We start from the raw sequence: 22,997 nt of genomic DNA on the forward strand, positions 1-22,997 counted from the left end.
AAATTACAAACTCTCTGCTCCTCCCATATTATTTTGCAGTGATGAATGATTAGGCCATCCAAACGTAAAGATTTATTTGTAATTTGCTAATGATGGAATGACACCTGTTGAGATACAAGTTCCCAGCAATTCTTGGAATTAGCAATAGTGTGTTACTTCTTTCTCGAAAGCAGCATGATTTGTAAGCAGCTATATCTGATGTGGTAAAACTGAAAGTTAAAATAAAAAAGGAAACCCTGGGTCAAAGTATGAGGGAAAAGATAAAACTTTCAGAGCAAAGTTATACATAGAGATTTTATTCATCATCTCTGTGTAATTCACGAGAACTTCTTAGCTTATTATGTCAAATGGCAGTTTGCTCTTCTAATCCCAGCCTGATATCATGAGCCATATACGCTGTTGGTTTTTCAAAAAGGGCACTAAACAAGGTGAAAGAGTGTCAGTGAATCAATGCAAATCCATGAGTACTACCAGGAAAAGAAAAACAAAAAAACATGCCATTAATAGTGGGTCAAAGAGGATTTTTTTCATGCCATCCCCTACCTTACTGAGAATACCACATTTATATTCAGAAGACTCATAATGAATTCCAGAGTCCTCTGTGTCTTGGCTGTATGACTTTGGGTTATGTCACTTTGTTAATCTGTTTGAACTTCTGTTTTCTTATCTACAAAATAGGGGTAATAGAGTCAACTCTGCCTCCCTCACAGGGCCTTTCGGAGGCCCAAGGGTCTTTACAAATAATAGAGAAGGAAAGAAACTGGCACTTTAATAGTACCTACCATGTACCAGGGACTGCGTAGTCCCCACGGCAGCCCTCTGAAGTCATGTGATTGGCCCATTGTGTAGATGTAGAGCTTAAGACTCAGAGAGGTTATCTAATCTGTGTAAGGCCACAGAGCTAGGAGGGGGAAAAGCTGGGATTGGATCACTGAGTGGATCAACTTGAAGTCTCCTGCCTGACAGAGAAAGAAGAGACTAACTTTACTAAGCATCTTTTTATGCCAGAAACTGTGTTGGACATAATTCTGTACTATCTTATTTGGTAAAGGTCATTCTGTCCTTCCTGGTTGCCCTGGTTGCTCAACAAGTAATGAACAATAAAGCCTGACTGTTTTTCATCCCTGAGAGAAGAAATATTATTAAAATAGCGTTCTTCTCTTTCTTTCTTTCCTTTTTTTTTTTTTTTTTTTTGTGTGTGTGTGCCTGATAATCTGACTTGCAACCTCACAGAAAAGAATGAATGCATGGTTTCATGTCTGTGGCATGATTCTATGAAGGAGCCTTGCAAGGGGACAGATACACCTCTACCATTTCTTATAGCCATTCCTGAGACCTCTCTTCTCACAACACATACCAGCAAAGCCAAACAAACAAGGTGTTTAGGAATAACTGTCATCTATCAACACTCTCTAGGCAAAGCAGAGCTATGAAACACTGAGGAGACTGCACACACACAGAAGAAAAAATGATCATGTCACATGGTAGCACAGAGCAATGGGAAATGTGAATAGTTTGTTGAGGTGGACAGACCCAAGCTCAAGGATTGCCTGATCGCTCCATTTATAGGAACCATGGCAACCTACCTTATCTTACTGAGCCCCAGTTCCTCCAGCTGTGAAATGGGGTACCACCTCTGACCCCACAGGGCTGTTGTGGGGATTATCTGAGTTAGCATGTTCCATAAAACACAGTAAGTTAGGAAGTATAGCTATATAGGCTCTGGGAGTTTAACAAGCAAGAGAAATTTGACAGTAATCATTTAGTTACTGAACCCTGTCTTCATATTGCGCTAGGTTGCATATGGTTTTCCTGCCTGTCCCTTCCAATCACATTTCAGAAAAAGGAGGCAGTAGTGGAGCCTTGTGGGCTAAAGTGGTGAGGAGGGTGTCATGGAAGATTCAGGTTCAGGTCTTCCTCTTGAAGAATGGGTGCTTCTCAATAGGGAAGTGGAGGAACAACCTGGGAGTTGTCAGCTTGAAGAAAATCCTGAGACGTGATAATGGGTAGGTCCAAGGAGGTCCTGAGTAGGACTCTGAGCACAGAGCCTTTCTTTGCATGTGCTGTTTTTCCTGCCAGGAAGACTCTCTAAACCCTTTGGCCTCACCCACCCCCTTGCCTGGTTATATTCCTAGCCTTCTTTCGGATCTCCACCCTCAGTACTCCCTCAGGAAGCTTTCCCTGACCTTCTGACCCGGTCAAGTGCTTCTTATATATCTCCTTTGTAAGCTCTTCTCAGTTACACTTTTACATTTATTTGTGAGATTATTTGATTAGTGTCAGTCCCACTCTTTAATTCTCCACAAGAACAGAGATTGTGTCTGTTCTGCATTCACCATGCATCGCTTCATCCACTAGTTTACTGCAATGTGTGGAACATAGGAGGGGCTTTAAATACTCACTGAATAAATAGAGAAATGTTGGTTATTAGTGAGGTATTACCTAGGTGGGAGAGAGGATTTATATTTGGGATTGCTAATCCCATTAAGTGCCAAGCACTGCATTAACTCATTTAATCCTAAAAAAAAGTCCTATGAAATCAAGTGTATTATTCCTTTTAACTTTAAAGGCAGAGAAACTGAAATCCAGAGATGTTAACCATCTTTCCCCGTTGACACAGCTAAGTGGTAACAGTCGGTCTTGAGCCGGGCAGCCTGGCTTCAGACTTCCTAGACTTTACCACATTGTTCTGCTGCTTAGTGCAGTAGAGGACAAAGTGAGGTGCACACGTGAAGTCAGGACAGATTTCCGTTTGAAAATTGTGTATTTTCCCCTCCTCTTCTTCATTACCATTGTCATCATCATCATCATCAATCACTTCACAAGAAAAGCTAAGCAGAAAAGAACTGCTTCATGTATCACCTCTTACATTCATGTTAACTCTACATTCTGCCAAAGTGATTTGGCCGAATTTACCCAAAGAGCAAAGTGGACAGTTCAAATCCTGATTCCTAGAAAATTATAGACTACGTCCTGTAACCACCTTTGAAGAACCAGCATGTACTTTACCCCAACGTGACAAAATTGTTTTAAATAAAAAGAGGTAATTTGACTAAGATTGGTATGATCTGAGACCCATGGTTTCTACATCTTATTCAAAAAGCAGATCCAGCATGTGGTCATCAGTAGGTATCGAGTCATAAAGCTCCTGGAAGAAAATCTTAAGTTTCATCAAGAATGCCAAGAAGTCCTGAGTATCTCCAAGAATGATAGCTGTTACTATAATAACATAATTACTACTGGAAAATTAGCAAAGCCCAATAAAATATGGCATGCAAAAAAATATTTACCCTGGAAATAGAAGTGACCTAAATCAGTCGTTTATTCCAGCCACCTGCTTTTAGATAGTACTTAAAAAAAAAATCTCAGGATGGTCATATTGTTTAAAGTTCTCTAGGTGGAAGAGTACTTTACAGTAATAAATTAATAAATAAGAAGTTAATGCTTTTAAACTACTATTATTTGTTGAGCATTGTTGTAAAGGCTTTACATGCATTAATGTATTTAGTCCTCACAACAACCCTTTGAGATACTATTATCATCATCTCCCTTTTACAGATGGGGAAACTGAGCAGTGCCCAAAGTCACACAACCAGGAAATGGGGAACTATCTTCAAGCCCAGCTAGTTTGCGCCTAAAGTCCATGCTCTTACAGTGTCCCTGGGTAGCTGAGTACTCAGTTTTGTCACCTTTGTCTCCTTGACTTTAACTGAAAGCTTAACTCTTTTTTTTTTTTTTTAAACAGAGTCTTGCTCTGTCACCCAGGCTGGAGGGGCAGTGTCTTGATCTTGGCTCACTGCAACCTCCACCTCCTGGGTTCAAGTGATTCTCCTGCCTCAGCCTGCCGAATAGCTGGGATTACAGGTGCACACCACCATGCCCGGCTAATATTTTGTATTTTTAGTAAAGACAGGGCTTCATCATGTTGGCCAGGCTGGTCTCAAACTCCTGACCTCAGGTGATCTACCCGTCTCGGCCTCCGAAAGTGCTGGGATTACAGGCATGAGCCACCACGCCCGGCCCGAAAGCTTAACTCTTAATAAGAGTCTGCAATGTTCAGACGCTTTGAAAAAAACCTAACAGACACAGTTGCTCTCTATAAACTTAATTTTCAAAGGAACCACTATTCAAAGAAGTAAAAGGGAGACTGAATAAAAAGAACTAAGTTCTCCGTAGAGCAAATGAATTTCTGAATCGATTGCAAACAGTTCTCCGTCATCATGACATCCTATGAAGTATGGTCTCCCCCATGTTAGAGTGCCAGTGTCTTCATGTGCCATATAACTTGCAAATAGTATCACTGTCTTCTCACACTTCAGCTTTCTTCTTTCATCAGTATTTTGGAAAGTCCACAAAACCCAGGGGGCTCCCTGTCCGTTGCCCTGTGGTCTCTGTGAAAACCAGATGATGCGATGCTGACTTGGACTCTTTCAAATGGATCCAACAGCACATGAGTCACTGGCAGCATGTTCAGCTCCTTTACCTCAGGAACTACCCAGTTCCTCATTCTTGCCACCCTTCAGCCGTGAAGTAGTAATATGAAAAATACATGAGTACTTTTTGAGGATACCTCGGACCTCTTTCCTTCAGTACCAGAGACTAATTGCCTCATAATGGTAACATTGAAGAGCCCAGTTATCTGACGTGATTGGGCTTTAATTATGGATTCCTTCTGGTGTCCTATTAAATTGGAAAGCCTAGCTGATTTCACCCAAATGAAGCATTACCTCATGCCTTGCTCTCTTGCATTCCTGTGCTGGTGTCACTTAAAAGTGTAATTACATGGTTTATTTCGTGTTCTTTCACTCTTGATTTATTGCTGAAGAAGCCCCTGTGGGATATATCATCATAACAAAGACTGATTTCAGATGTCAACACCAAGAAACACAACTGGCATCAGCAATCTATAGAGAGTATCTAGGGACAGCAGTCAGCTTTGGAGAAAACCCAGAACTTCTCATTCCCCATCCCACATTTAAGGGCAAAGACTTTCTCCTTGTTAAAGGGAAAGCACTGAGTTCATAATTAGCTTTATACCCAGAGTTTTTTTTTTTTTTAATGTTATACCTGTTTAAGAAATTTTTTGTGCTTTGAGGTGGTCAAGATCAAATTTCATTAGCAACCCTCTTCGTGATTGGCTTGCTCTGGGGACCCTGCTCTTTGAGAAGGAGGTTAGAAGGTTTAGAAGCAAACCTTTGCAGCAGTTCTAGCCAAGTGCATGCATACAGGCCTTGAGGTGGAGCTGCACAGTTGACTGTAGGGGAGTCTGTCCTTTGTTGACACGTGAAACTTCTCTCCCTGCAAACCCTCTGGGGAATAATGCCAACTCTGATCAGCTTTTCGACTCTTGGATGAAATATTGGGTTGGGAAAAAGTCCCTACTAAGAAAATTGTACCAAAACCCTGCTTCAATAAAATATGAATCCATTTAATGAAGTTTATAGTAGAAGTAGGCTAGTCGAAAAGGATTCTGTCTCTTTCCAAATATTATTGGCAGGTTTAGGGTCTTCCTCAAGTTTATATCATTAGGACTTCCATCAGAGTTATCTTTAGGTGTGATTCCCATCCTCCCTCCCTCTCTCCCTCCCTCCCTCCATCCCATCGTTCCTTCCTCCCTTTCCTCCTTCCTTTTCTTCCTTTCTTTTTCTCTCTGTCTCTCTTTCGTTCAAGCTGTGGGCTGCTTGTACAGATTTATGCATTTTGAATTACTGCGTAGTTGAGAGATTTGGGGCTTAGGTTATTCAGTTCTTCAAAAAGTACAGTATGAGCTAAGGAGATAGGGTGACCAACTAATCTAGGTTTTGGCTCCAAAAACCCTGTGTCCCAGAAAACCCCTCAGTCCTAGGCAAACCAGGACAGTAGTTCATCTTGTGAGGAGATTATAGTGCATTTCCAAGTATTTAGCTGAATTTATCACAGGGCTCTGACTTGATAGGATTTAAGAGGGTTAAAATAAGGTCTTTTCTGTTATGTTAGTGTGACTTTAGTCTTGGCACTTTCTCAAGGAACGAATCCAGTCTACTACAGGGACTAGGTGACTAAGAAGAAGAAAGAGGATATCTAAGTGTTTTTTGCTAAAAATGTCATTATCTCCATGCTATTTCCTTTTTATTGCTATTGTCATCATTTTAAAGACATACCAATAAGAAATAAATTACTTTAAATAGAAAACTCTAATTTTATCAAGCAACAGCAAACAGGGGTGAAATCTAAGGATTTGTACTTAAGGAGTACACTTTTTTGAATTGAAGAAACTTACTATGACCTGAGCATATGTAACTCAATTATCAGAAGTCAGAGAGGGCTACTGAAGGCTCAGGTTTTCTAAGAGATGACTGGAGGCCAAGTCCTCAGGCTTGAGTGTTTATAGCCAAACTTCAGAACCAGGTCCCTGGCAAGATTCTCCTGTCTAATCACATGGCACAGAGTTAGGATGGACTGTTTCTGCTTACCTGCCTTCTTCCTTTGATTTCCATCAACCACCAGTTTCTTTCTCATCAATCATTTACCCAGCTTTTGTGACCAAGAATTTTGATGCGGATGCAGAGGAAGGCATGTTCTTGGTTAATAGGAAAGGAGGCTTCATGACAACACAGCATCCTCTAAGATGTGTTGCTCCAGCTTTCACAATACATATTGTATTTTAAGTGGCATGCTTCTTGGAGTGTATCTTCCCACTACACAAAACAACCACCATTAACATTTTCATTTACTTCCACCCTGTCATTTGTTCATCACATACTTTTAAAAACAGGGCTGTAATCATGTATATACATATATGAATAACTTTATATTGTACTTTTTATACTTACTGGCTTATCATAAACATGTTTCCATGTTGCTGGAGAGTCAGATGTGCTAACTTTTGGAATGTGCTTCTTATATAGATCTGCAACTATGTGGGACCAGCAAAGGTTATTGTTCAGTTGGTCACAAATGGAAAAAATATCCACCTGCATGCCCACAGCCTGGTGGGAAAACACTGTGAGGATGGGATCTGCACTGTAACTGCTGGACCCAAGGACATGGTGGTCGGGTAAGTAGGGGTATATGAGGCTGTGGAAGGTAGGAACAGATAGAATATGGGATGCAGGAACTTAGAATGAACAGGCCCCTTTCATTAGGGACCTTTCTGAGACCCTCAGATGACCTCAAAAAACTGTGTAAACTTGTGCTTTCATTTGGACTCCAGGAAGTAAGGTGACCACATGTCTGGATTTGCTTGAGACAGCCCGGTTTGCACCTGACCTAATTGTTTATAGCACCCTCTTGTACTCTTAAAGGTGGCCCAATTTGGATGATCACTTATATGTGGTCACTTGACCTGCAAGGTATTTGTGCCACTATTAATTTTTTTTCTCCTAGAAATAAAGATAAGGACAAATTTAAAGAAACATAACTATAGCAGAAATCATCACTTTATGTATATTTTTACATTCTTGATGATTTCTTCAGTGGATTTATGGTGTGAATATGTAGGGCTTTAAGTGAATGCATAAATATCATTTCAGCTCTCTGCTGCTTAGAAAGTAATGCACAGATAAGAAGCCAAGGAATGCAAATGTATTTTGGCATTCATTAGGCTTGAAATGTAAATAAAAAATGACATATTCATTTAAGGGTTGATCAAATAAAACAAGCAATTTTTAATGAATGAAGTTTTATAGAAGTAATTTCAATCCAAAAGAATTAAGCTTTTAAATAAGACATATTTATTATGCTAAAAAACATGTATTTTCATCTTCCTAATACACTAAAATAGCACACAGAATAATAGTGTAGCACACAATACAAACTGATATGTGCAATCAATAATTCTAAAAATTGTTGTTTTAAGTCTTTCTTTGGAAGTCCTTAAATGCAAAAGAAGAAATTTTTAATTTTGTTTAATTTTTAAAAACATTTTTCAGGGTTTTCTAATCCTGGTTTAAATAGTTTATGCTGAAATCCCAGTTAATCTGGCTTATTCACTCAAAAGAAAGGAATTGTTTAAATCAACTATAATTAAGCTGATGGTTGCATTTCAGGCTTTGAATTCCGATCAAGTTTCAAATTGGTTGTTATTTTGGAGGTTGTGCTTTCATGTTCCTAGGTATTTCTTTGTTTGACTGTGAAAATATTTAAGTGTGAAAAACCTAGAAAGAGAGCTTTCTTTTAAGTCACTAAAATCGGATTCTTTTGATGTTAGAAAAAAAAAGACTCTAGATTGAAGGAAGAAGCTTAAATTGATTTGAAAAATTAAAGTGTGCTTTATATGAACTTGTTTCAACATCCTCTTGAAAGACTTGCGTGTCTCCTGTTGTATGTCACAGTTTGTTCATCATGTGTTGTGGAATACCCTTCCAGTTCCTGATTGACCTAGGAGAGCTTTGAAATGCAGGCTAATTATCACAGTTTTAGACTAATTGATCACTTAGTGTTTCTGCAGATTTATTCCAGTAGGGTTCTGTCAGTTTGAAGTGTTTATTTTCTTTGGTCTTGTTTAATCCCTATTATAATCATATCCTTTAGAGGAAATTTTAGATGAAGTTTTCTACTAATATTTATTATTATAAAACCTCCAGTATGGTGTCTATAATTTGGTGTTTCTGTGGTTTGCTTTAGTAATCTTTCAGGATTTTAGAAAGAACTAATGGTTATTTAAATTTGAGACCTTAAAGCGGGAATAGAAGTAAATTGTTTCTAAGGAAAGTGAGGGATTCTTTCACTCTTGTAGTGCAGTGGGGTGTGGGCTTAGTAGTTGGGAGAACTCATCAGTCATTCATTCATTCAACAAACATTTTGAGCATCTCAGCTCCTGAGTTTGATCATTATGATGTCTGGTTGTAGAGCAGTGAGATTTTCTAACCCTATATAATTTCAGTGAGAAATTTAATCAAGATGCCACTTGAGAGTTACAATAGACTCAGTAGTCTTAACGTTTTTAGTGTTTCCTATGAAAAGTCAGTACTCACTTTCTAATTTGATTTTTAGCTGAGAAATTTTTGCTTACGATGTTTCCCAAAATACACTATTTCCTTCATAATTCGTTTCTATCTCTCTCTATATATACATTTTTAAGATTTTCAATGTCAAAACTTATTGCATTTATGTAGAAAGAACATCGTGCTAGCATTCTGGAAACCAGTATTTTATTCCCAGTACTGTTGCTCTCAACAGAGGACTGGGGGCAAGTTACATGACTTCTTGGGGACCTTAATGTCTTCCCTCATAAAATGAGAGAGTTTCACTACAGAATCTTATCTTTAGGCCGTTTACATCTCCAGAATTCTGGACTGAACTAACATTACGTAATATTATGAAATAACATGAGCACACTTGCCACACACATATTTATGGTATGACATTGATTATTAGTATTTAGTTCTGACTTGTAGATAAGAGTATCACATAGAGAAACTTAGGAAGATAGCCAAAATTATGTCTTAGACTTGTCAATACTAGAAATGAAGCTAAGATAGCTTGTTTTCAATAATACAGATTAGGCAAAGAGTATAGATTCACAAACAAGGCACTAATCCAACATACCAAAAAAGATATCTAAAAAATGGCAATGAGAAGACAAATAACTTTTAAATTGTCAAAACCAAAAGAATTACTTTCTTTGGAGTGTTTATCTTCACCTTTCCCTCAGTATGAATTCTTAATAAACTTAGTTTCTACTTTCAAAAGGATTTTATCTATGTTATAAATATTCATGTTTTAAATAGCCAAGTCTTGATTCTGGTTTGGTTGCTGTAATGTAGGGGATTTGTCATTTTAATATTTTTTTAAGTTAGCTTTAATTTTGTCTTTTTTTAAATTCATTTATATAATTAGCCTTTACTGCCTTTCTTGGTAAAAAATAATAATAATAATCTTAGTTTGGTGTTTTATTTTAAACCCTGAATATCAACAATTTGTTTCAACATATTTTAGTTCTTTGACATTTTTATTCCATGGAAAATATCTGTGTTCCTTGACTTTGCTTTAGACCAGTTCACTTACCAGTAATCACCACACTCTCTCTGCTTTCTGGCAGTTTAGAGACATGGAATTTTTTTCCAATTAATACATATAGCATATACCAACTGGTAAGCACTAGGAGTGGATACATAAATATCAAAATACAGAGGAGAAACAAGGCCTTCTTCAGTGTCTGTTGTTCCCCTTTTTGTCCATGAGTTCTCATCATTTAGCTCCCACTTACAAGTGAGAACATGCAGTATTTGTTTTTCTGTTCCTGCATTAGTTTGCTAAGGACAGTGGCCTCTAGCTCCATCCATGTTCCTGCAAAACATATGATCTTATTCTTTTTTATGGCTGCATAGTATTCCATGGTATATATGTACCACATTTTCTTTATTTATTTATGTTATTGATAGGGAATTTAGGTTGATTCCATGTCTTTGCTATTGTGGATACTGCTGCAGTGAACATTAACATGCATGTGTCTTTACAGTAGAATGATTTATATTCCTTTGGTTGTGTACCCAACAGTGGGATTGCTGGGTCAAATGGTAGTTCTATTTTTAGCTCTTTGAAAAATCACCACACTGCTACAAAATCAATGTGCAAAAATCACAAGCATTCCTATACACCAATAACAGACAAACAGAGAGCCAAATCATGAGTGAACTCCCATTCACAATTGCTTCAAAGAGAATAAAATACCTAGGAATCCAACTTACAGGGGATGTGAAGGACCTCTTCAAGGAGAACTACAAACCCCTGCTTAATGAAATAAAAGAGGACACAAACTAATGGAAGAACATTCCATGCTCATGGATAGGAAGAATCAATATTGTGAAAATGGCCATACTGCCCAAGGTAATTTATACATTCAATGCCATGCCCATCAAGCTACCAATGACTTTCTTCACAGAATTGGAAAAAACTACTTTCAAGTTCATATGGAACCAAAAAAGAGCCTGCATTGCCAAGACAATCCTAAGCCAAAAGAACAAAGCTGGAGGCATCACACTACCTGACTTCAAACTATACTACAAGGCTACAGTAACCAAAACAGCATGGTACTGGTACCAAAACAGAGATATAGACCAATGGAACAGAACAGAGCCCTCAGAAATAATACCGCACATCTACAACTATCTGATCTTTGACAAACCTGAGAAAAACAAGCAATGGGGAAAGGATTCCTATTTAATAAATGGTGCTGGGAAAACTGGCTAGCCATATGTAGAAAGCTGAAACTGGATCCCTTCCTTACACCTTATACAAAAATTAATTCAAGATGGATTAAAGACTTAAATGTTATATCTAAAACCATAAAAACCCTAGAAGAAAACCTAGGCAATACCATTCAGCACATGGGCATGGGCAAAGACTTCATGACTAAAACACCAAAAGCAATGGCAACAAAAGCCAAAATTGACAAATGGGATCTAATTAAAGAGCTTCTGTACAGCAAAAGAAACTACCATCAGAGTGAACAGGCAACCTACAGAATGGGAGAAAATTTTTACAATCTATCCATCTGACAAAGGGCTAATATCCAGAATCTATAAAGAACTTAAATAAATTTACAAGAAAAAATCAAACAACCCCATCAAAAAGTGGGCAAAGGATATGAACAGAGACTTCTCAAAAGAAGACATTTATGCAGCCAAAAGACACATGAAAAAATGCTCTCATTATCACTGGCCATCAGAGAAATGCCAATCAAAACCACAATGAGATACCATCTCACACCAGTTAGAATGGCAATCATTAAAAAGTCAGGAAACAACAGGTGCTGGAGAGGATGTGGAGAAATAGGAACACTTTTACACTGTTGGTGGGACTGTAAACTAGTTCAGCCATTGTGGAAGACAGTGTGGTGATTCCTCAAGGATCTAGAACTAGAAATGCCATTTGACCCAGCCATCCCATTACTGGGTATATACCCAAAGGTTTATAAATCATGCTGCTATAAAGACACATGCACACTTATGTTTATTGCGGCACTATTCACAATAGCAAAGACTTGGAACCAACCCAAATGTCCGTCAGTGATAAACTGGATTAAGAAAATGTGGCATATATACATCATGGAATACTATGCAGCCATAAGAAAGGATGAGTTCATGTCCTTTGTAGGGACGTGGGTGAAGCTGGAAACCATCATTCTGAGCAAACTGTCGCAAGGACAGAAAACCAAACACTGCATGTTCTCACTCATAGGTGGAAATTGAACAATGAGAACACTTGGACACAGGGTGGGGAATATCACACCCCTGGGCCTGTGGTGGGGTGGGGGGAGGGATAGCATTAGGAGATATACCTAATGTAAATGCCGAGTTACTGGGTGCAGCACACCAACATGGCACATGTATACATATGTAACAAACCTGCACGTTGTGCACATGTACCCTAGAACTTAAAGTATAATAAAAAATAATAAAAAAATAAGCAAGTTTACAAGGGCAAAAATAAAAAAGAAAAAGCACCACACTGCTTCCACAGTGGCTGAACTAATTTGCACTCCCACCAGCAGTATATAAATGTACCCTCTTCTCCACAGCCATGCCAGCATCTGTTATCTTTTGACTTTTTAATAAAAGCCATTCTGACAGGTGTGAGATCATATCTCATTGTGTTTTAATTTGCGTTTCTCTAGTGAGCTTTTTCCATATGTTTGTTGGTGGCATGTGTGTCTTCTCTTGAAAAGTATCTTAAACAGTCACTTATCTTTTAAAGAAACTTTTTAAATCAGAAAAAAAGGTGTTTATATTTAACCACGTATTTATCATTCGCAGTGCTCTTCATTCTGTTTCTTAGGTCAAAATTTCTATCTGGTATCATTTTCTTCTGCCTCAGGCACTTCCTTTTATTATACTGCTGATCTGATGCTGATTAATTCTTTCAGTAGGTGTATGTTTTCATAGTTTTTTATTTTATCTTTGTTTTTCAAAGATATTTTGAAGAGTATAGAATTTTAGGTAGACAGGCCGGGCGCAGTGGCTCACGCCTGAAATCCCAGCACTTTGGAAGGCCGAGGCGGGCAGGTCACCTGAGGTCAGGAGTTCAAGACCAACCTGACCAACATGGAGAAACCCCGTCTCTACTAAAAATACAAAATTAGCCAGGCATGGTGGTGCATGCCTGTAATCCCAGCTACTCGAGAGGCCGAGGCAGGAGAATCACTTGAACCTGGGAGGCAGAGGTTGCGGTGAGCCGAGATCGCACAATTGCACTCCGGCCTGCACAACAAGAAGGAAACTCCGTCTCAAAAAAAAAGAATTATAGGTTGACAGTATTATTCTTTCACATCCTTAAACTATGTTGTTCCACTGTCTTCTGATTTGCCTTGTTTCCAAGAAGTCACCTGTCAATCTAATCTTTGTTTCTCTGTATATAATTTTTTTTCTCTCTAGCAGCTTTTCAGATTTTCTCTTCCTCACTCATTTTAAGCAATTTGATTATATGGATATTAGCATAGTTTCCTTCATGTTGCTTGTGCTTGGGGTTCATCGAGATCCTTAGATCTCTGGGTTTATATATTTAGTATGTTTTAAAACTTTTTGGCCATTATTTTTTCAAATATTTTTTCTGTCCACTCCTCTTCATCTTCTTCTGGAACCCCAGTTGCACATATATTTGGCTATTTGAAATTGTCCCACAGCTCACTGATGACCTGTTTTTTAAAAAATCTTTTTTTTCTCTTTCATTTTGGAAAGTTTTATTACTGTGTCTGCACGTTCACCACTATTTTTGTCTGTAGTGTCTAATATGTTCTTAATTCCATCTAGTGTATTATTTCCTCTTAGACATTGTAATTTTCAATTTCTATAGGTTTGTTTGGGGTCTTTTTTTTCATATCTGCCATGTTACTCCTTAACACACCAATGCTTTCTTCTTTTTCTGATCATATGGAATATATAATAGCTATTCAATGTACTTGTGTACAAATTCTGTCTTCTGGATCTATTTTTGTTTAGTTTTTGTCCTAATTATGAATTATATTTTTCTATTTCTTTCCATGCCTGTTAGTTTTTTATTGGATGACAGGTATTTTGAATTTTGTGTCGTTAAGTCTTGGATTCCTTTTTTTTTTTTTTTTTTTTTGGTGTGCTTTTAAATACATTTGAGGATTGGGATGAAGTTAAATTTGGGAACAGTTTGATTCTTTTGATTCTTTCTAAACTTACTTTTAAGCTTTATCAGAGAGACCAGAGAAACCTTTCCTCTAGGGTTAATTTGACATCATTGCTAAGGCAGTACCTTTCTGAATTTTCAACCTGATGCTCCATGTATTACAAGATTTCTTGAACTATTCCAGCCCCATATGTGTTACAATAATTTTTCTGCCTCCACCTCTGTGGTGGTTCTTTTCCCAGCTTTGACATATTTCCTCACACACAGCACTCAGCTGAAGACTCCAGTGATCTCTGAGTGTATCTCTGTTTGCGGTTTCTTCCTCTCCGGTACTCTGCTTGTGAGTTTTAGCCTCCTTGGCTTCCTCCAATATTTAACTGTGTCTCCTCAACCTCAGAGACTGCCAGGCTCTGTTGGGGTTCCTCCTTCCTGTGTTGCAGCCTGGGACTCTCTAGGCATTAAGCCAGAGTAATTACAGGGTTCACCTTATTTATTTCCCTTTTCTTAAAGATTACTGTTCTGTGCTGCCTGTTTTCTAGTGTCTAAAAACCATTTCTTCATGTATTTTAGATATTTAAGGTTCAATCCAGTCTGTTTTACTCTATCGTTACCTGAAGCAGAAGACTGACTTCTGTACTGTTTCATTTGTTAACCAGAGTAAATCCTTCATTATTCACATAATAAATTAATAAGGATGATGTTTTTCTCACAGGGACTAGATTAGGCAATATACATGAAAAGCATATTATTGACAGTAAAGTGTAAGATGCTACACAGATGTTTATCATTGCTATTACAAAGGAGATAACCCCATTTTCCTGCAGTTAGGGAAGTTCTATGTGGGAGTAAGGCTGAAGGGGCCAAAAGATACAGGTATTGTTTCTGAAAAACTGCCTATGCTTCTATGCATATAAGTATGTCATGTTGCATATTTTTCTGTGCTGTATTAATTCATGCATTCCTTTATCAACAGATACTTATTAAACACTCATATGTCAGGCGTTGTTCTAGGGACTAGAGATCTCTGCCTTCAAGGAGCTTATTTTCTAGTGGTATATTTTCTGTTCTGTGTCTTAGCTATCCACTTTTTTCATCTGCCTGGACACGTGACTTACCTGTCTCTGGGCCTCTGGTATGAGTGCTCATTTCATTCTGCCTTATAACTCCTATTTTCTTCCCTACTTTATCTGAGCTTCCTACCTTAGCTTGTTCATTCTTTCCTTCAATCCAGTTGTCATGAAATCTCTTTCTTTCCTCTACTAATTTTTTTTCTTTCTTTCTTTCTGAGTAAAAGCCAGAGATCTGGCCCCCTGCTTACCTCTCTGAATTCTTTACTTACTTCTGACAACTTGCTCATTTCACTCCAGCTACATTGACCTCCTTGCCTTTGTTGTGTTTTGAAAACACCGGCGTGGTCCTACCGCAGGAATTTTGTACTTACTGTTCCTTTTGCCACATTCATCATTCATATGTTCATGTCTTCCCCATCACTCCCTTCAAGTTTTTGCTCAGTTGTCATCTTTTTACTGAGTGTCCTTCCTGACCTCTCCCTACTTTAAAATGTTATGCTTTTTTCTACTACCTCTCCTGTTCCTCATTCCTACCTTATTTTTCTGGATAACACTTATTGCCTTCTGAATTGTATCATATAATTTACTTCTTTGTTTCTTCTCCGTTGTCATACTAACATATAAATTCAGTGAAGGTAGAGATTCTTTTACTGCTGACAAAAGCATCTAGGACATTTCCTGGCACTGATAAGGATCTGCATAAATATTTGTTGAGTGAATGAATCTCCTTGGTAAAGTTCTTTTTTGTTTGCCTGTTATATTTATCGAATAGACTTCTTTGTTTCATGTACTTTAATTTCAAAAGTGAATGGCTGGAACATTTTATATATTTTCTTATAAATCATTTTCATTGCTTTTTAAGCTTATCACATATTTTGTTTTATAAATATGTAGCCTTCGTGAGATAAAAGATTCTCCATCCCTGTTTACATGTATACTTAGATGACAACTCTAATGGTCATAAATAATTCCAACCTTATAGATAACTCAGGAGAAGATGAGATTATAGGTAGACTTTAAATCCCATTCAGAAACCCAAGGACGATTCAAAAGGAAAATAATCATTCCAGATATAATACTCTTCTTATTCTTAAGAAGTTGTTAGTATTTTGAATTTTGAATTTTTAATACAGCTCCCATAGAAAATACTTTAAAATGAACCCAGTAAGACTTCCTCATTAAGACATGTAGACACATATGCTCCCACTCCCATAATCAAATTGGGAAGTCAAATAAGCTCTGAAAACCAAAACATTCTTCCAAGTTTATTGCAGACTCATTTGGTAGTAAAAACCAATCTGACCTGATGTGTAGCTGTTTATAGTCTTTATTTTTCCATTTGGTGAGTCCAATTATATATTTCACTGAGGAAATACTAACGTGTTTGACTACATTGTGTGCCCCCGTCCTGCTTAGAGTATTATGTAATATGCAGTATAGGCCATATATTGCCTTTTTAACATCAAAAATACCCTAAATTCTGAAATGCGTCTAGCCCCAAGAGATTTGTGTAAAACATTGAGGGCCTGTGTATTTTTTTTTAATTTACAAGTGAAGCCAGATTCCCTAGACATTAAGTGCCTAACTTTTGGTTGTTTTTGCTGCTGCTGTTACTGTTTTTTCTCCAGCTTCGCAAACCTGGGTATACTTCATGTGACAAAGAAAAAAGTATTTGAAACACTGGAAGCACGAATGACAGAGGCGTGTATAAGGGGCTATAATCCTGGACTCTTGGTGCACCCTGACCTTGCCTATTTGCAAGCAGAAGGTGGAGGGGACCGGCAGCTGGGAGGTAAGCATCATTTTCCTGGCCTTGATCCTCCAAGGGGTCCAGGCTTTGGTTTTCATCTGTATGAATTATATGTTCATCTGCATCCCTTCCAGTCTCTACCCCACACTGCTGTCACCTTTTCCTTGCTCAGAAACCTTTGATGGCATCCTGCTACTTCTAGGATAAAAACTATAGCTCCATAGCCTGTCATACAAAGCCCTCCTTCTCTGGCCCCAGCAACTTTCAGCCTCATCTCCAGCCCACCTTGCTTCCTCCTCTCGCCATCTCTGCTCTCTGAATAACTGAGGCATATTTATACCTTTGTATGTGTCTTCCTTTACCAAAAACGCCCCACCGTTTCCATTTCACCCTCTCGAAAACCAATGCAGAAATCAAGACTTTGTCTAAAGAACACCTCTGTTTTACCTTCCCCAACTCACCTTATTATAAGGCATTTTTCTTTCTTTGGGCTCTGCAGACACATTATAAACTATTATCGTTATCATAAAAATTGTATGATTTTCCATTTTCTTGCCTTTTCTCAAATTTTTTTTTCAACCCCATTCCCTGTCCCACCACATGCCCCATTTCTACTTTTGTATTTTGTCCTTTACTCTGGCCGTCCAGTCGTCATCTCATACTCATGTGATTCAAAACCGATTATCAGTTTTCAACTAAATATACTCCATCTTCTGATACCCAGACTCAAAACTTTCCCATCCTCACTGACTCCCCCTCCTCGCCTGTGCTGCAAGGCTGTGGTCCAGCCATTCCGTGCTCTCTGGCATTCCACACTACATTCCATTTTCATTGTTCCACTTATAGTAGTCTTCTCCCTGGTATCTGTCCCTCCCCACTTCTAATCAAGTTTACATCTTGTAGCCAGATAGATATTACTGAAGTTCTGTATCCTGTTGCTGCTCGGTGTCTCCGTTTTGCCTACAAAATCCAAATTCTGTAAGTTGGCTTTTTGGATCTCCCAAGAGCTGGCCTCAGGCTGCATTTCCAATCTATTTCCCGTTTTGCCCCTTCAGGTCAGAGTCTACTACTTGGTAGGAGCACCATGATTTCTCACTTCCCTGCCTTGGCACATTCTTTCTATTTTTGCTCTCTCCTCTTCCTGGAATGCCTTTATCCACTCTCTTATATGAATGTGTTCAAATTCTGCCACCTTTTCAATATTCAGAGCAAATACCTCTTCTGCTCCAAAGCCCTCTGAACTCTCTCCTTCTTTGAAATCCCACATCACTTCATTTGTAGCTCTCTTGTAGTACTTGTCTCTTGAATCACTACCTTTTATGATATTATAGCTTAATTATGACTATATCCATCAGCGTGAAAACTCCAGCAGGAGGGAAGGAAACAGATGTCCCTGAGTCATTCAGTTCCTTCAGAAGTTGTTTTTGAGTACCTACTATGTGCCAGGCTGTCTGCTTGGCACTGTGGAATGAGCTCAATCCCTGTGCCCAAACAGCTTTTAGAATAATTTGCACACTTCTCAATACAGCTGGTGCCTAGTAGGGTTATTCAATTCCATTCCATCACATCCTGTGTGCCTTTAACTCTTATTGTAGAGAGGAAAGGGAAAGGTGGGGGGAGGACAGGAGAGGAGGGAGGCGATCTGATACATGGAAGAGAGTTTTTACTGTAATCCGGAGAAAATGCAGGTCTTCTTTGATGCCTTTCATATTGGATGACATAAATGAGACTGTTTTTAATACTTTATTAGCAATATGAAGAGTTTCAAAAGAGGAAAATGGGTTTTTATTGTAAGTTTACATTATTTGGGCTTTATAAAAGCATGGTCTTTTAAATGTTCACACTTCCCTGGGCATGAATGGACTGTGCTGTATGGCCCTAGATCGGGAAAAAGAGCTAATCCGCCAAGCAGCTCTGCAGCAGACCAAGGAGATGGACCTCAGCGTGGTGCGGCTCATGTTTACAGCTTTTCTTCCGGATAGCACTGGCAGCTTCACAAGGCGCCTGGAACCCGTGGTATCAGACGCCATCTATGACAGTAGTGAGTACTTCACTTCCAACAGGGGGCACACCAAGAATAGACTTCCAGCCCTGCCCTGCTATTTACTTGCTAGCTGAGTCCTGGGGAAGGTAACTTAATCACTTTAAGCCTCAGCTTTATCATCTGTAAAATGTGAATAGGAAAATCTAGCTTGAAAGGTTGATGTCCAGGTTAAATGAGATATTTTAAGAGGGGCTCAATACATGTAATTCTTTTTCCTTTGATGTACATTTTTTAGTCTTTTACATGAAATGTCACATCTCATCTTATTTATGAATGTCTTGCTATAAAGATATATGGTTGATACTTTTAGAAGGGAGAATAATCCCAATTTTCTTTGGTGGTGGGGGGACTCTGGAAAGGAGTTTATAAAAGACAACTATTATTCTTACCCATTTTCTTTCCCATATGTTACTAGCTTTATCAAGAGAGAAACTTGAAGTTAAATGAATGAGTAGCATAGATAGCATGTGACTTCAAAATCCTATTTCAAGCCGGGTTTGGCGTCATGCCCTGTAGTCTCACCTACTTGGGAGGCTGAGGTGGGAGGATATGGAGTTTCAGCCCAGCATGAGCAACATAGTGAGACCCCATCTCAAAAAAAATATATATATATGTATATATATATATTAATTTATAGTTCCTAGGACTTTTTAAGAGTTTTACAGTAATCTTCAGCATTTACCATGCAACTTTCTTGTTTGATTATGCATAGGATTGATTAGACAGGTATTTTCAAAAAGCCTGCAAGCATAGTACTCAGACTCATTGAAAGTTTATAGAATTTGGCCTGTGTGGAAAACTCTGTGCTCCAAGTACAACAACTAACTGAATTCTCTAATTTAAACAAGTTTGAAGGGAAGTGAAAGGTTATAAAATGATACAGACTCATACCGCAGAATCACCTTAAAATGCAGCTGTTGGAGAAAAAAAAAAAAGGAAGCTTTATGCTATTACCACAAGAAAGTTTTGCCTCTTCACCACACAGAATCCTAATTTAGTTTGGGAAAAAGAAACATAACATCCCCATTTTCCTTACCTGTAAAATAAAAGGTAGTAAGTAGTTTAAGAAAACTGTACTTTTCCTAAAGTTTTTAGGACTCTTGTAAATAGAATAATAGCAGAATCATGGAAACAAATTTGGAATTGAAGTGTTGACCTCATTGAAAGCCCAGAAATCAATTAGCTTGGTACTTCCCAATACATCAGAAAAGCTCTTTCTCTTTTTGTATCAGTCTCTCTGTGTTAGAGGGAGAAACAAATACCTATTGCTTTCTACCTCATTTGTTTTGGTGATCATAAATGACCCATGCCCAAGAAGTGTTCCGAGAATTTCCGAAGCCATTCTTGTTTTATTTACTTTGTTAGTGAAAGCATGTATTTAAGCTTTGTTTTGGTTGTGTGTGCTAAGGGGAGGGTCCTACCTAAAGGACTGGCTTGTTGAGCTGAGGATTAATCATGTTATTTGTTGTTTTTCCCCTGGGAACAGAAGCCCCCAATGCATCCAACTTGAAAATTGTAAGAATGGACAGGACAGCTGGATGTGTGACTGGAGGGGAGGAAATTTATCTTCTCTGTGACAAAGTTCAGAAAGGTAAATACATTCTGTGATCTCTGATCTCAAGAGGTGTGATCTTGACACACTACAGTTCTGAGTGTGTCTGTGAGTCACATTTCAGCAGTGGACAAGAAACGTCCCTCTGCTGCCATAGAAAGTCTTAAAAAGCATTTACGTTTTACCTCTTCCAAATGTAAATTGTCTGTGTTATTTTTTCCTAAGTCAACTAATTCACTTTTAGATTTCCCATGGAAGTAAAAAGAAATAAGAAAATCGTGATAATTATAATCAGTGACTTTCAGTATGTTTATACATTAAAATTAATATCTGTACTTTGTTAAACAAAAATAAATAATAGCCCATTCTTGACACACATACAAACACACACACACAGAATAATGTTTTACATAGTATTAAATTGTTTTTATTTATTTTGCAGTGCTTTGATATAACACTGAGAGAACTTCTCTGAACACTTCCAGAGATGTGATGTTAACTAAGAAAAGGAAAGAAAACAGGGAATACAGGGAAATTCTCAGAGCACATTTCTCTCACAGTTTTCCCTTTGAGGAAAGGTTCTTGGCGTTTATCTTTCGTTAGATATATTACAACATTGATAGATTAGTAAAAGCTGAGGAAAATGTGTTATTTTCTCAAACTGCATTCTTTTTTTAAATAAAATGATAGTTGGAAAGTGTAGTATAATAAATATCTATTTACTACAGGGTGAGCATTTTCAAAGTAAGCAGATACCTAACTGAAAATATAAATAAGTAAAATAAATCAATAAAAGACATGTGGCTTTTAAAAAAATTATCATATGAGATTAAATTCTCTGAGGTATATAGTCAGAAAAAAATGGGATCAGATTTTAAAGTAAACATATATATACTTTATCCAAAAAAATTTACAGGCCAGGCATGGTAACTCATGCCTGTAATCCCAGCGCTTTGGGAGGCTGAGGTGGGAGGATTGCTTGAACCTAGGAGTTTGAGGCTGTAGTGAGCTATTATCATGCTGCTGTACTCCAGCCTAGATGACAGAGCGAGACCCTGTCTCAAAAAAAGAAGTTTACACTTTCTCTGCCTACACTAGTGTCAGCCTTCTTCCAATCCACTCTGTCCAAGTAATACTCATTTCCAGATTCCTGGGTGTACATACTGTGAGTAAACACAATCTGAGTACCTTTATTTGTAAATGAGATCCTTAGTCATTATCATTACATTGGAATGGCTTAGTAAGAAATGTCTTGTACTTGGCTTAAAGAATCTCAATAACTAGGTCCAGTGTAGTCCTACCTGAAGGCAAAGGAGATTGTAAGATGTTTTATCCATTCCTAGTATTTCTAAAATTCTACTTACATAGAGATAAAAACTTTGAACAAAGTCAATAGTGTGGCCCTTTCTATGAAATGGAAAGTGAAGCCAGGAAGATGCCAACCTAAGTTACATTGTCACATTTCTGTAGAAGTGAATAGAGTATTTATAAACATGCTGAACATGGAGTATTTATAAACACACTCCATGACTAGAGTGTGCAATTTAAGCATTGCATTTTAATTAGAAGGGACCTGATTATTATAGTATTTTGACCAATTACTCAATATGAACTAAGAGACTATTATAGTGAGAGACAGTTTAACAGTGTGTTAAGAGCCTGGACTCTGAAATTATACTGTCTATGTTCAAATCCTGGTTCCTCCAAGTACTAGCTGTTCAGCCTTGGATAAGTACTTAACCTCTTTGGACCCCAGTTTCTCTTTTGCAAAGTGAGGATAATAATAGTACCCATCTACATCACAAGGTTGTGGTGAGGATGAAATCAGTTAATATGTGTATATATGAAGCACTTAGAATAGCATCTGCCATACATTAATGGTAAAACTTATATAAGTTAATTATTTTTATGTACATCTATATATTGAATTGCACTGCCTCGTTGGATTCTAATATTCTTCCACCATCGTTCATGTTTCTCAGGATTGGCTTAAGGATGGAGAAGCAGTAAGGTCAAAGATTAAAAGAAAATTCAGGTTAACTAGGTAAATCTAATATTCTGTCATTGTGAATGAAACTTGGGGCGCATTACTGTGGTAAATAATGAAAAAAGTCAGTGATTTGTGAAGATTTTAAAAGACTGAACCTTTTGATCTTGTTTTTTAAAAGTGTAAATAGATAGTAGGTAGAATATTAAACCAGTTTTATTTTTCAGCATGTTTATAAATACTATTTACACTATGTGAAATTACACACTTCAATGTGATTGTTTGCAGATGACATCCAGATTCGATTTTATGAAGAGGAGGAAAATGGTGGAGTCTGGGAAGGATTTGGAGATTTTTCCCCCACAGATGTTCATAGACAAGTAAGTGATTTTTTATTATTATTATTATTATTATTATTATTAATCCTTATTATTTTTAGAGATGGGATCTCACTCTGACACCCAGGCTGCAGTGCAGTGGTACAATCACAGCTCACTGTATCCCCCAACTGTTGGGCT

General features: G+C 37.8%; 1 protein-coding gene and 1 long non-coding RNA gene across 4 annotated transcripts in view; one reads left to right on the forward strand and one right to left on the reverse strand.

Moving 5' to 3' along the window:
* Nucleotides 1-22,997, forward strand: part of NFKB1 (nuclear factor kappa B subunit 1) — a 115,605-nt gene that overhangs the window by 58,350 nt on the left and 34,258 nt on the right. For all 3 annotated transcript variants that reach the window (XM_019025812.4, XM_031010114.3, XM_055385418.2), the window contains 5 exons: nucleotides 6,888-7,036; nucleotides 16,775-16,938; nucleotides 18,779-18,937; nucleotides 20,427-20,531; nucleotides 22,768-22,859. In XM_019025812.4, coding sequence (XP_018881357.1) covers nucleotides 6,888-7,036; nucleotides 16,775-16,938; nucleotides 18,779-18,937; nucleotides 20,427-20,531; nucleotides 22,768-22,859 — 669 coding nt within the window. The remainder of the gene's footprint in view (nucleotides 1-6,887; nucleotides 7,037-16,774; nucleotides 16,939-18,778; nucleotides 18,938-20,426; nucleotides 20,532-22,767; nucleotides 22,860-22,997) is intronic.
* On the reverse strand, nucleotides 350-5,570 carry LOC129533195 (uncharacterized). Its single transcript, XR_008679275.1, has 3 exons — nucleotides 5,194-5,570; nucleotides 4,728-4,831; nucleotides 350-467 (listed from the first exon to the last, which is right to left on the reverse strand). It is a non-coding gene; the product is annotated as an uncharacterized lncRNA (long non-coding RNA).

Source organism: Gorilla gorilla, chromosome 3 (genome assembly GCF_029281585.2).
Source record: "Gorilla gorilla gorilla isolate KB3781 chromosome 3, NHGRI_mGorGor1-v2.1_pri, whole genome shotgun sequence".
NCBI classification, from domain to species: Eukaryota; Metazoa; Chordata; class Mammalia; order Primates; family Hominidae; genus Gorilla; species Gorilla gorilla.